At 44.0% G+C, this 12,485-nt stretch overlaps 1 protein-coding gene across 6 annotated transcripts in view; it reads left to right on the plus strand.

Annotated features, from left to right (window-relative positions):
• Nucleotides 1-12,485, plus strand: part of LOC147027121 (tenascin-R-like) — a 140,212-nt gene that overhangs the window by 41,353 nt on the left and 86,374 nt on the right. For 5 of the 6 annotated variants that reach the window (XM_085883289.1, XM_085883290.1, XM_085883292.1 and 2 more), the window contains exons 2-4: nucleotides 2,212-2,498; nucleotides 3,678-3,899; nucleotides 8,986-10,119. In XM_085883289.1, the coding sequence (XP_085739415.1) occupies nucleotides 2,237-2,498; nucleotides 3,678-3,899; nucleotides 8,986-10,119 (1,618 nt within the window). In that variant the 5' untranslated portion in view covers nucleotides 2,212-2,236. The remainder of the gene's footprint in view (nucleotides 1-2,211; nucleotides 2,499-3,677; nucleotides 3,900-8,985; nucleotides 10,120-12,485) is intronic. The other variant, XM_085883293.1, reaches the window with a different exon arrangement.

Below are 12,485 nucleotides of genomic sequence, written 5' to 3' on the forward strand. Positions count from 1 at the left end.
CGTTTGATTATATTTATACAATATTCTCGTGAGAAATAAAATTGGTACTTGCATTGTTCACGTGAGTTTACAGGGTGTTTTCTGTGGGAATTTAGGAACATTAATTCTGCCTGGTGTCATGTAATAACAGTACCATTCCTTTCATGTCTTAAAGGCACGTTGGGCTGCCGAGGCAGTTTCATTGGCAAGGAGCACAGTCCTGGACGGGTCGCCACTCTGACGCAGGTTATCCTGAAAGGTTATTACCCCAGTACAAAATGGGCTTGTACTCAAGACCTTTAGGTCTCAAGCCAGCCACCTTAACCGCTAAGCCAACACCAGGCTTTCTCTGCCTCGTGCAATTAGTGATAATTCGACTTTGGTTAAATGTGGTGCAGATTTTGCTCCAAATGCAGAAGCTTGTTGCCAACCTATGGTTGCTTGTCCATGCTCTAACCTTAAATGCTGAGCATCAAGCAAGGAAGCAGCGTGTATCAATTCTGATGGCTGGGTGGAGTATCTGTGAGGGGCCATAGATGTACTCCTCCATTTTTTAAGTCTTTGGTATAACTCGGCTGGGATTCCAATGGCTGACCTCCCATACACAGAGCAGACACTCTTACCATTCGGCCAAGATGTCTAAATATCATGGATACATGGTTTCACACGACAACCCAAACAGCTTTGCCGTACATCTCTCATGTTTGAGTGTTGCTGTTTAACTCCTCAGGTTTCGTCACAATGGAATCTCAGTTCCCAGGCTCCTTTCATGTAAAATGGGCAAAGCAGCACAGGTAGGAAAATGGATCAAAGGCGGCCTTGCTTGATGGTTACTAATAGTGAAATGTGTCGATCCCAGACATGGTGCAGTCAATAACATTACTTTGCTTCCCTGAAAAGCTGCAAAAGCACCTGATAGAAGCTGCAGCGCTGCTTAATGGAACGGAAGAGCACTTGGACATTCATTGAGTGCCATAACCTTATCGAAGTCGGGCAATTCTGACTTATCAGATGGTGAAGCTGAGTGCTTCCAAAGCTTTTTATGAGTATAATAGAGTATATTTAGGCTTCTCCAAAGGTGTACACAAACCAGAGACTTCTCTTTTTGCAAGGGGAGCATCACTCTTGTCTGGTGAGCGGACTGGTGTGTGGCCCTTATCTCACGAGTTGTTTCCGTGTCTGGTGAAAAAGGACATTTCCAGGTTAGAAATGAGATGTTTCTTCAATTGTCTATGATCTTTATAGAGCTGTGGTTTTTAAAAAAAAAAATTCTATGCAGAGTCGAGGCTCATGGAAGGGTTTACTTTCATAAAAGGTAAAAGTATAGACTTCAACTTGTACCTGGCCTGGGAACACTTTGCTCGATGGGTTTGCTCGTTGGTGTTTGCAGCCTCTGCATTTGTGGATGTATTACTGTGCCGCATAGCTCGGCGATATGGACTCTATTCGGGAACTGTTGTAAGAGTTTTGAACAGCGATTTTGTTTTTCATGCGATGAATTTGTACAGAAGTGATGCTGCCTTCTGCCTTGTTGTAAATACATAAGTTGTATCTTTTTCTGTCGTTCCTGTCAGTCGATTTCAATCATTCATTTCACCTGCAGCCTGTGGTCGCTGTTTGCCTCATTGCTGTGATCACGGCCTTGCCTCTGATGCATTGCCCCTGTAGGTTAGAGCAGGAATTTGGAACTTAGCCAGAGTGCCGGCAATAGTTCGCCTGCCCTTCGCAAAGGACACGGTGGGATCTTTAACTTCCACTCACTAATGCCAGGATGACAGTTTATCGCTGGGCCGAGATGAAAACTCAGTCTAAATGACTGTAAGGTAAGCTTACATACCTCGAGACCATTCTACCAGTCCCTGTGGGTCGATGTGAGGGATTTCCAGAGAGAATCACAACTGATGTCAAGAGTTTATATTCGTAAAAACTTGTGAGAAGTATCAGGCGATTTGGGTTGTTAATTTATTTCGGTCAAGCCGTGATCACTAAAGAAGCACAACAGGAGCTAAATAAAGACACATATACTGAATGTACTCCTCTATTTTTTTGGTTGTATCTGTAAACACCTGTTTGCGGGCGAGCCCAGGTAAGGACTTGGAAGAGGAGGTCGAAGTAAGTGGTCACATACATATTGTCATCTTCATCACAAAGAAAATTTGACATTATTGTGATTGCTGTCATTGTAAGTATGACTTGATTTTTTTTTCAGTTTCACGTGCCTCTCCACCCCAGGTGCTCATGGTGAAAGACCTCAACCATGTATACGACCTCCAAGAATTTCAGAGGCGTCACAGTGCTACTACTACTGCTAAGCCTTGCAAGGTTTCAGGCTCGTGTCGTGGAAGTCAGTACGGAGGAGAAAGAATATTCTGCTGTTCAACCGAGCGCAGACAATATGACACGTACCAGCAAGGAAAAACCATTAGTGTTCAACCACGTGTATAACATCAACTTACCGATGGGTTCTGTCTGCAATGGTGGAGTCGATGAGATGAGTGAATCCTTACACGACAGCAATGGTGAGAATGTTTCAACAACAACAAAAAATTCTGTTCACCTATAAGAGTTAAGTGATGTTCCGATTTGTTTATTAATTATCTCCGCCACCGAAGGTGAAGGAGGTTATGTTTTCACCCCTTTCTGTCTTTGTGTTCAGGATATCTCAAAAATTTGGGGATAGATCCGGATGAAATTTTGTGGACAGGTTCGGTGTTTGACAAGGACGAATTGATTAGATTTTGTTGAAGATCCGGATCTGGATCCGACTACTAGAGTTTAAGTGATTCTAAACCATTGAGAGATTGGGCGAAACCGACATATAGCACGATATCTCAAAAAGTTGTGGGCGGATTTGGATGAAACTTGGTGGACGGGATGGATGTTTGACATGGAAGAATTGCTTTGATTTTGATGAAGATCCGAATCCGGATCTGGTTATGGGAGTTATTTAATTTTTAAAGTGATTCTTCACCATTGAGAGATTGGGCTAAAAACGATAGAGTCCTGTATAACGTGATATTTCCAAAAATGTATTGGGCCCGATACGTTCTTGTGGATCGGGTATTACGTGGCGGAGGGATGTGCTCTACTGAGTGCCCTTCTCGTTCATTTTGTGACCCTCTCCTTCAATGACCTGTCACCGCAACTTGCAACAATTAAAGGCATCACTTCGGACTTCCGAATGCGTCTTTTCACTTTCACTTGTTTAGATTACAGGGATGATGCTGAGGGTAAAAATGAACAGCACGTAAAATCATGTCACTGATATCTTCCATTCCTATTAACACCTGAGCTGGCTGACCGGAGCCTCTTTTTTTTCCATTGCTGCTGCTTCTTGAAGCACCATTTTTGCCAATATTTGACCCTGGGAAGAGGCTTGCGTTGTAAATCACAAACCCTGTGAATTGAAGTCATGTCATTGAAGATGCAGCAATAACACATGGGCCTTCTCAAGCAATTATGTTGTCGTTCTGAAGTTATCTGTGAAATGCAAACTTGTTGAATTTCAAAATTTGAACTTGATTTAGTTTTGAGATGTGGAGTTTTGTAATTGATTGTTTTTTTTTTCTGCATTTTATTAATCTGTATATGTCCTCGAACACTCCAAACGATGAAGGTGTTGCCGTATGATAAAAGTGATTCGTGGTGACTAACCTGTCCAAAATCTTAACCTTTCCAACAAACAATCTGTGCCTCAGGTGCTGACACATTTAGTGAGCATACACAGGATCAGGAGAACCAGGTGGTATTCACACATCGTATCAATATTCCACGCAAAGCCTGTGCCTGCCCAAGCTGCACGGACCATGCCACAGAACAGCAACTTCTGCGTCGGATCGAAGCTCTCGAGAACCAAATATCAGAGATCCGGCTCCATTGTCTACCGGGCCATGGATGTTGTGACCACGCACCAGGAATGGGTATGGAGCTTCATAACAAGGTGTAAATTGCTTGGAAGCTGGCAGACAAAACCTCTACCACAAATTCGACTTTCGATGTCTTTATTTTTGATATATTTCTGTGTTGTAAGAAATTGTGAAGCTAATTCTTATGTCCAGGCAGCAATTCCTTCATTTTTTTCTCATTAGAGCTCAGTTGGCAGGACTCTAAGTGCTTCAGCTTGCTGTCACGAAGGTACATTATTTGGTGTATCCGTGCAATTACGTTCTCAAGCATTGACAGAACAAATGAGATTTCCAATAAACAGACTTGGCATTCCAACCCATATTATTGTGTTGAAGAATTGATGATTGCAGGATTGCTCAGTTGGTGGTGTGCTAGTCTGGGTTAGATCCTGATGGGGTTGCCCTTCGATAAGTACCACCATTTATAATACGGTGGCAGCATGATGCACTTCATCTTGGAACACTTCATCTTGAGTTGCGAAGCATAAAGCCGACCATCCTGTTTGTATTTCTCGTTGTTCATATTAAAGGTCCGAGCTGTACATTTGAGAAGACTAATCTATCGTTTATCAGTACCGAGACCATATTTCTTGTCAATTACACAGCAAACTCCACAAACTAGCTGCACTATGGTGGGGGTGCTAAGATGTTGATATAGCATGGAAATGATCATACAAATTGCCTTATGCCATCTCCAACTAACTGGAAACAACTCAGAAGTTTGGAAAGTTTTTAAACCTTGATGAAGCTGTGACTGCGGCCACATGATATTTTGTGGTGTGGGTTTGGGACTATCGGGACGTGAGTAAATCTGGAGATGATCATTTACTTTCTCGGATTTAGCAGATGGCATGACTCCCCTGAAATTTCTAGCAAGATTGAGTTGGATTGAAACTCGGCTGATACTTTGCAATTACCGTCGACACCATAACTGTTTCTGCTCGGGTGTGTTGACAACCCATACACATGTGATTTATATGTTTTCTAATAGCTCGTTAACATTATGGATTTGTCACCTATTCAGCATGCATGTTAGAGAAAAAAAACTTTCCAGAAACGGTAGATAGGTTTAAACTGGAATTAGATAGGTACCTAGAAGCATTGAGATCGTGGGTTACATTGATATTGGCAGAAATGTACAGGCATAATGGGTCTACGCTTGGTGTTGGCTTAATGGTTGGGGTGGTGGGCTTGGGATCCTAGGGTCTTGAGATAAAATCCCCCTCTGCTGTTGAATTAATACCAGGTGGGATTGACTCTGCCTGTCATCCTTCTGAGGTCAGCAAAATGAGTGCCAGCTTGCTGGTATCCTGTGTCGGAGTGGCGACCCATCCAGGATTGTGCCCAATAGCCAAGGAGATTACTTAGGCAGCACCAACACCCTGTACAGAGTCTGGTCCCAATGGATGGATGGATAATGGGCCTGACTGATGGCCTCCTCCTGTGCCAAAGTTCCTTGTACGTTTTCCCTTAAGAGTGATGTGAAGCAGATTACTTATCGGTCTACCACTCACTTCCTAAAACAGTGACAGTTATGATTAAATCTGGATAAGAAATAATTTGGATGAATTAGGGTTTTACACACACGAGGAGAATCAGGAAATTCCTTTTTGCAGAATGATGTAATGCTGCGTTCTTTTTTCCCAAATGCTGATAAGATCCAATCTAATCCTAACACAGATGTCTGTTTTGAATGTTGATATTTCAATATAATGCGGTATTTTGCTTTATAACTTTAACTACATTAAAATAATTCACATTATTGTGTTAACCATTTCCTTTATCTTGTTATGATATTGGCACATGCGACGGGCTCATGAAGTGCTTACTCAGACCCGCCACCACTACCGACCCTGGGACCCTGTATCTCGGATAACTCCACAGCCCAGAGGGTTGTCAAGCAACCGTGGATGCCAGCAAAAGCAATTACACTGAGCAGGGTCCTCACGTCCAGAGCCGCGTTACCCACTCGTTGGTACAACTACTTTAGTGAGGGTCCACATCCTCAGCGTTCACCAGTCTTCCAATTATTATGGCTGAGCAAACCATGGACGAACGCTGGCTAAGCACTACTGAAGTGAAACGGTGGGCACAACTCCCATCTACCGATTACGTACGCACTACTGTATGTCGGATTAATGAAAGAAAGGACACAAATGAGGAGGTTTGAAATGTAACATTTATTTACACAAGCACGCAGTGATCATAAGGCACGTTCCATATTTACAAGCAAACACCAAAAGGTATAGAAGAGCAGACTTATTCCCTTAGCACGTATTTCCCTTCTAAGTAGACTTACTTACATGCACAAGACATGGTGCCATCATTCATTCCAGGAAGAAAGAGGTAGTTTGGATTGGAACATTGGTTTGACCCTTCACTTACCTCACACAACCAAGTGGGGCCGTGTCTGGCCAAATATTGGGAGGAGGGGGGGAGGGGTTAGGGGGATGAGGGGTTTGGCGGTGGAGTGTTGTTGTGTTGGAAGCGTGTGGTGTGAGTATATGTGGAGCTGCACAACACCACAGGGACTTCACCGCTCGCCCCTTGGCTTGTGGGCTGCTCGCCTCCATCTCCGGCATGACTCGCTCCTGCCCCTCCTACACCAGTGCAACCAGGTCCAGTGCGACCCGAACTCTGGCAGCCAATCTCCCGAACAGGCAGTCTGAGATGTTCTTGCATCCCTGGTACATCGCCAAACAGCCACGAACCGAGTCGAGTCGAGTCCTGGCTTTTACGTGCCGCAAAGGGTGTAGCTTCGAGGGAACTATCTTCACGTGAGCATCTTTCTCATTGGTACGCGTCCAACGGGGTGGGTGCCCACGCCCAACTGCATCCCCGCCCCTCCCTTCGCCGCCACTGCAGTGGTGCAGTGATGGAGCACCCTCGCTCCCTGCCTTGCATGCAAATGTTACTTTGTACTGCATGTGTTTGAGAAGCGTTGTCCCGCATGACGAATGTAGGAGTACAGGAAAGAAAAAATGTGGGAAGATAATTTGACTGGTCCAGAGGATTAATTGTCTAACGGTGCAGGATTTGTTTGCCTGTACAGGGTTCGACGGAGGTTTGTGATGACTTGGAGACCAAGTAGTAGGGGATGGACAGACAGATGAACAGATGGTTGATTGTGAAGGATAAAAGAATGAGGGGTGAGGGAGATTGCTACAGACTGAACGAAGGATGAGAATAAACTGACTGCGGAGTTTAAGGAAGGACTGATGTGGTGAAGGAAGGATTGTTGAATTGAAGTTTGGTAAAGCGGATTGATAGTGGATTGAGGAGATTAGAAGCGGCAAAAGGGGAGACGTCACACGGGAATACACAGACTAACCTCTCAATGCATTTCCCCCTTCAATCCCTTTGACAAAAGGGCAAAGGTCTACTAAAACATCAACTAATGAAATAACTCATTCTTGGGAATCCTTCATGTACATGAATGCTCTTCCCTGGGGTGCATTTCCAAAACCATAACAATATCAAAACTATTATCGCAGTGCTGCATTCTCCACTTCGTCACGAGATCTTTATAACTGCAGGATATGCCCCCAATTGATGCATCATCTTCCAATTAATTATTATTCACTGAATTATATGCTAAACAATATACAATGCATGCTAAATCGGTGAGTCGTATCAAATAAATGATCAAAATACACGTAGGTAGTTCAAATTCGACTTGGAATTTTGTTTCTTGTACGTAACTATGATGTGCGATCATCATCATTCTGTGCAGAAAATGTTGTGGATTTTGATGCGTTTCATGATGTTTTCATTGATCAGAAAATTCACTATCATTCCCTGTTCCACCATCATCGTGATCTCACTTGCCACAAATTTCCAAAACTAAAGATTGCCAACACAGATTTCCTCAAACTGTTCTTAGCCATATGTCGCCCATGTGTACTCCCCATTTTATGGACAAAAGTCAAGATAAAAGTTGAAACACCAATGTGTTTGCTGGAGTTTTAGCATCACTTATGGAGCAAATACAGATTCTGTGATTTGTGTTGGTTTTTTGGGGTTTTTTTTAATACACTGTCGAGACTTGTATGAGAGCTAACACACACAAGGGGTGGGAGAGGGAAGGAAAAAAACAGTGTGGAACGGAGACATAAGGACATTTGTGGAAGGGATTGGGATGGAGTGGGGTGCACAGGGAAAACAAGAAAACAAGAAAACAGGGAAAACTACAGGGACTTTCAGGAAGGAAGGCAGGGAATTTGAAGAAGGTGGGTTTGGGGTGGATTAGCGGGGGTAGAAAAGATCTTGGCTTTTCATGGGGAAGATAAGAGATGGTGGTGAACAGCTGTTTTGAAAACTTGGAGGGAATCGTGGGATTAACGAGAGTGTGGCAGTTTGTACCAAAGGCAGGGAAAAAAGAGGAATGAAGGAATGAAGGTGAACGGTAATTTTTGATTTTGGAAGTTTTACCATGCTGGCAGACCTTGAGCTCTCTGGAAATATGTGGGGAACATATCTCAAACAGAGCAGGTGGGGGGGGGAGGCCAGAGAGGAGACGGTAGAAGACAGAAAAACCATCGACCTGCCTGCGGTGAGTGAGTGAGAGAGACCCAAAGACTCAGCCTGATCGTGGGAGATACCGATGGTCCTAAATGCCTTGGTTTCCACAGCATGAAGCCGAGAAAGGTAAAATGCGGGAGCACCAGCCCAGAGGGGAGAGCAGTACTACATCAGGCTGAGACGAAAGCTTTGTATGTGGTCCGGAGCTCAGGTGTGCCAAGGAAGGACTTTTCATGACTGAGGATGCCCATTATGCGACTGGCTTTGGAGGCCAGGTTGGAAACGTGTCTTTCCCAGGAAAGATCATGGTGGATAGTGAGACCCAGAAGCTTTAATGAAAGGACTTCTTCAAGAGGATTGTTGAGAAAGTAGATGGGGGTGGGGTGGAAGGGTCCAAACGGTCCTTTCAGAGAGACATAGTGAGAGTGTGATTTGTCAGGGTTGAAAGACATTAAAAAAAAATGTCAGGTTATGTGTATGTAGATGGAAAAATTCCCTTGTTTTCCCAAACATCAATCGTATGTCTCCCCACTCCCCCTCCTCCCACAACTCTATTTTCTTCCAATCCATTGTGTGATAGGTTCGGTGGACTCTTCTCCCATTTGCAACGGTCATGGTAACTTCACCGTTGGTACTTGTGACTGCGTCTGTGAGGAAGGGTGGACCGGACCCAACTGCAGCCAACCTTTCTGCCTTGATAATTGTAATGAACATGGCCACTGTGTTGATGGTCAATGTGTCTGCTTTGAGAGTTACAGTGGTGTTGCATGCTCTACAGAGAACTGCATCAACAATTGCAATAATCACGGACAATGCAAGCAAGGGATCTGCGTTTGTTTCGAAGGCTTCCACGGAGAATCGTGTGCCGACAAAAGCTGTCCAGGTGATTGCAATGGCCATGGTCATTGCACGGATGGCCAATGTACATGTTTTGCAGGATTTACTGGCAAGACTTGTTCAGATATAAGTTGCCCTGGTGACTGCAGTGACCACGGAATGTGTGTAAAAGGATCGTGCATCTGTCATGAGTACTTCAGCGGGGAGGACTGCAGTGAAAGACATTGTCCTGAAGACTGCACTAATGGTGGCATTTGTGTCGATGGACGTTGTGTGTGTTTAGATGGTTTTTCTGGTCAGACCTGCACAGCATTTGCATGTCCTGGTGATTGTCATGATCAGGGGCTATGTGAGAATGGTCACTGTAATTGCTTTGAGGGCTACAGTGGTTATGACTGTTCCATCAGATCTTGCCCTAAAGATTGCAATGATCGAGGCCATTGCATTGAAAGCATATGCTTCTGCAGTGATGACTATTCTGGTGATGACTGTGGCGATCTTCGTTGTAACGCTGATTGCAGTGGCCATGGTCAATGTGAGGCAGGAGTATGCCACTGTGAAAGTGGCTATGAGGGTGAAGATTGCGGTATTGAGGTGGAATGCCCCAATGAATGCAACGATCAGGGTCGCTGCCAAGATGGTCACTGTGTATGTTACTTTGGATATACAGGACCAGACTGCAGCATAATTCCTTGTCCTGGACAGTGTAGTGGACATGGTGAGTGTGTGGCAGCTGGAAAGTGCATATGCCAAGTTGGTTACTTTGGTGAAGATTGCTCCCAGACTAATTGTCTGAATGATTGTGGGGTCCATGGATTCTGCCTCAATGGTGAATGTCATTGCGACAACGGTTTCATTGGACACAGCTGCACATCAGGTGAGCCTACTCGCTTGGGAGTGTGATGGTTACATTGTTGACATTGGCCTACCACGTGAGGGCCGCACTATCGGAATGGGATGAATTGATATCCTCGCTATAGCCACTTGCTGGTGACTTCCTCTTTGCAAATGCAGGAATGAGAAATATTTTTCAGAACCTGATGGTTTTGCCTGGTACGTGTTCAACAAAGGTATACCCAATGTATGTTTTAACTTGCACATAGTTATTCAAAATACGATATGTCAAGATTATTGATAATTTTATTTTAAAATCCCAATTTCCAACACAGACGAAGGAACAATGTAATGGTTGGTGGAAAAAAAAAAAAAAAACAACACATTTTAAAATTGGCTTTCTGATGATATCATCATCATACGAAAATATGCAATTTGGTGTCTGTCTGTTTGACTGCAATACATTTGGTCATTACTTCTCCGATCTCAACCAAACTTGCCAGAGAGATGAAGGGTCAAACGACAGAGGTTGTAGCAATTAATTGAATCCCAACCTCCCCCCCCCCACCCCCATTGGGGTTTTCCACCTTGGACGACCTTTAACTGGCTTATCATGGAATATCGTGGGGCACACATACAAGAAGTAAAAGTTATTATAACCACAAACTATTCAGTCATGTCTATCAATCATACAATTACCTTTTTTAAACAGTCACTACTGTTGTTTAACAGTAAACCGAAATAAATTTGGAGGAAACCCGGCGTCCTTGAGTCATTCTATGCATATTGCATCGACTACAGACAAATGGATCCAAGCCGTCTTGACTTGCTTTGCCTCGAGGCAGGCCGCCAGTGAGGCCCTAATGATCTTTTGCTCATAACGATGCCTAAATGAATGTTTACACCTGCTGAGATGTCGTCCACCAGGCGGTGGTCTCCCCTGGCTAACCTGAGGTGGCCCCTTCGGGTGGGTGCCTGGAACGTCTTCTCTATAAAGGGATGGGGGTTGGTTCAGGCATCCACCTGGGGGATGGCCAAACAGAGGCCCCTGGAGCACCGACAGAAAGTGGATATAACGATGCGCTGTGGCACATGTTCCCAATGTATATGTATGTGACGCATGAATAATATATCCCTTTGCCTGTCAGATTTTCAGAGCCATCATATTATATATGGACTGTATACGGATTGTTTATAACTAATGTTTTCGGGCCTCGTATGCGATTTCTTCCAGCCATGGCTTGATATGTGACGTGCAATATTGTCCCAGACATCCTTCCAGCCCAATTGTGACCTTCAGCCGACACACAACCCCATTCCTAACCGTCATTAGCATTGTCTAATACTCGCCGGAGGGAAATTTGGAGAAAATCAGACCGACTGACTCATGGGCGGTGTTTCTGCTAAGAGTCGCTGGGCCACACATCTTCCGGAAGTATATAAAAAAACCCAAACATTATAACCATAATTATTATCACCAGTGTCCGACTTCTGGTGACATTCATGATCAGATTTCTCCAAATATCCTGATCCTCCACTGCTTTCCGAAGCTCTGGCAGAGACAGCTTGGTTGCAGCCTTTATCCCATCCATCAGACACATCCAAGGGCTGACTCTTCCTTCCTCTTCCCTCAACCTTACCCAGCATGTTTGACTTCTCCAGACTTTCATTTTCTGCATTTGTCCATCCAAAGTATAACAGTTTGTTTTAGTATCGGCACTTGTAATGTACATGGCTGGTCTAATTTCTTCAACCATTGATTTTTTTTTTGTTCATCTTGCAATCCATGGAATTTTAAAGATTTGTCCCAAAACACCACATTTCAAAACTGTCAATGTTCTTCCTTCCTTTCTTCTTCATTCTCCATGACTCAGATCCATACATTGCAACTGGGAATACCAGATGATTCACCAATCTGTTCTTGGTTTCTATTGTTACATAGATCTTTATCAATCGTGACGTTGTTGTATGTTCTCCCCAATGTGAACCGTCAATTAATTTGTCCTTCGCATTCTCAGCTCACTTCAATTTTCGAACCCAGAATGTGAAACTTTCTACAATGTCCACATGATCGTCTCCCAATTTGAACACATCGATTTTCTCAATTGATAAGATTTCAGTCTTTGTCAATGTTATTATGACCACCAATTAATCGGTCAATTCCATCCGATGATAATGGCAAAATGATAACGGAATAATAATGGTGATATTAAACAGATGATGTCTGGTTTATTAGCAGCGGCCTGGATTGAGAGATCTGTCAGGTTGGAGCAGAGACCTCGGATGTTTGAGGTCCACATAGTTACAGATGGAGGATGGAGGAGGGAGGAGGGGTTGGGAAGGTGCAGGATGGGGGAATTATTTGTGCAATCAAGGTGAGGGTGGGGCGTGGGGTAATATTTGAGTGTG

This window comes from Eptatretus burgeri, chromosome 5 (assembly GCF_056783735.1).
Source record: "Eptatretus burgeri isolate ZD-2024b chromosome 5, Ebu_testis_v1, whole genome shotgun sequence".
Lineage (NCBI taxonomy): Eukaryota > Metazoa > Chordata > Myxini > Myxiniformes > Myxinidae > Eptatretus > Eptatretus burgeri.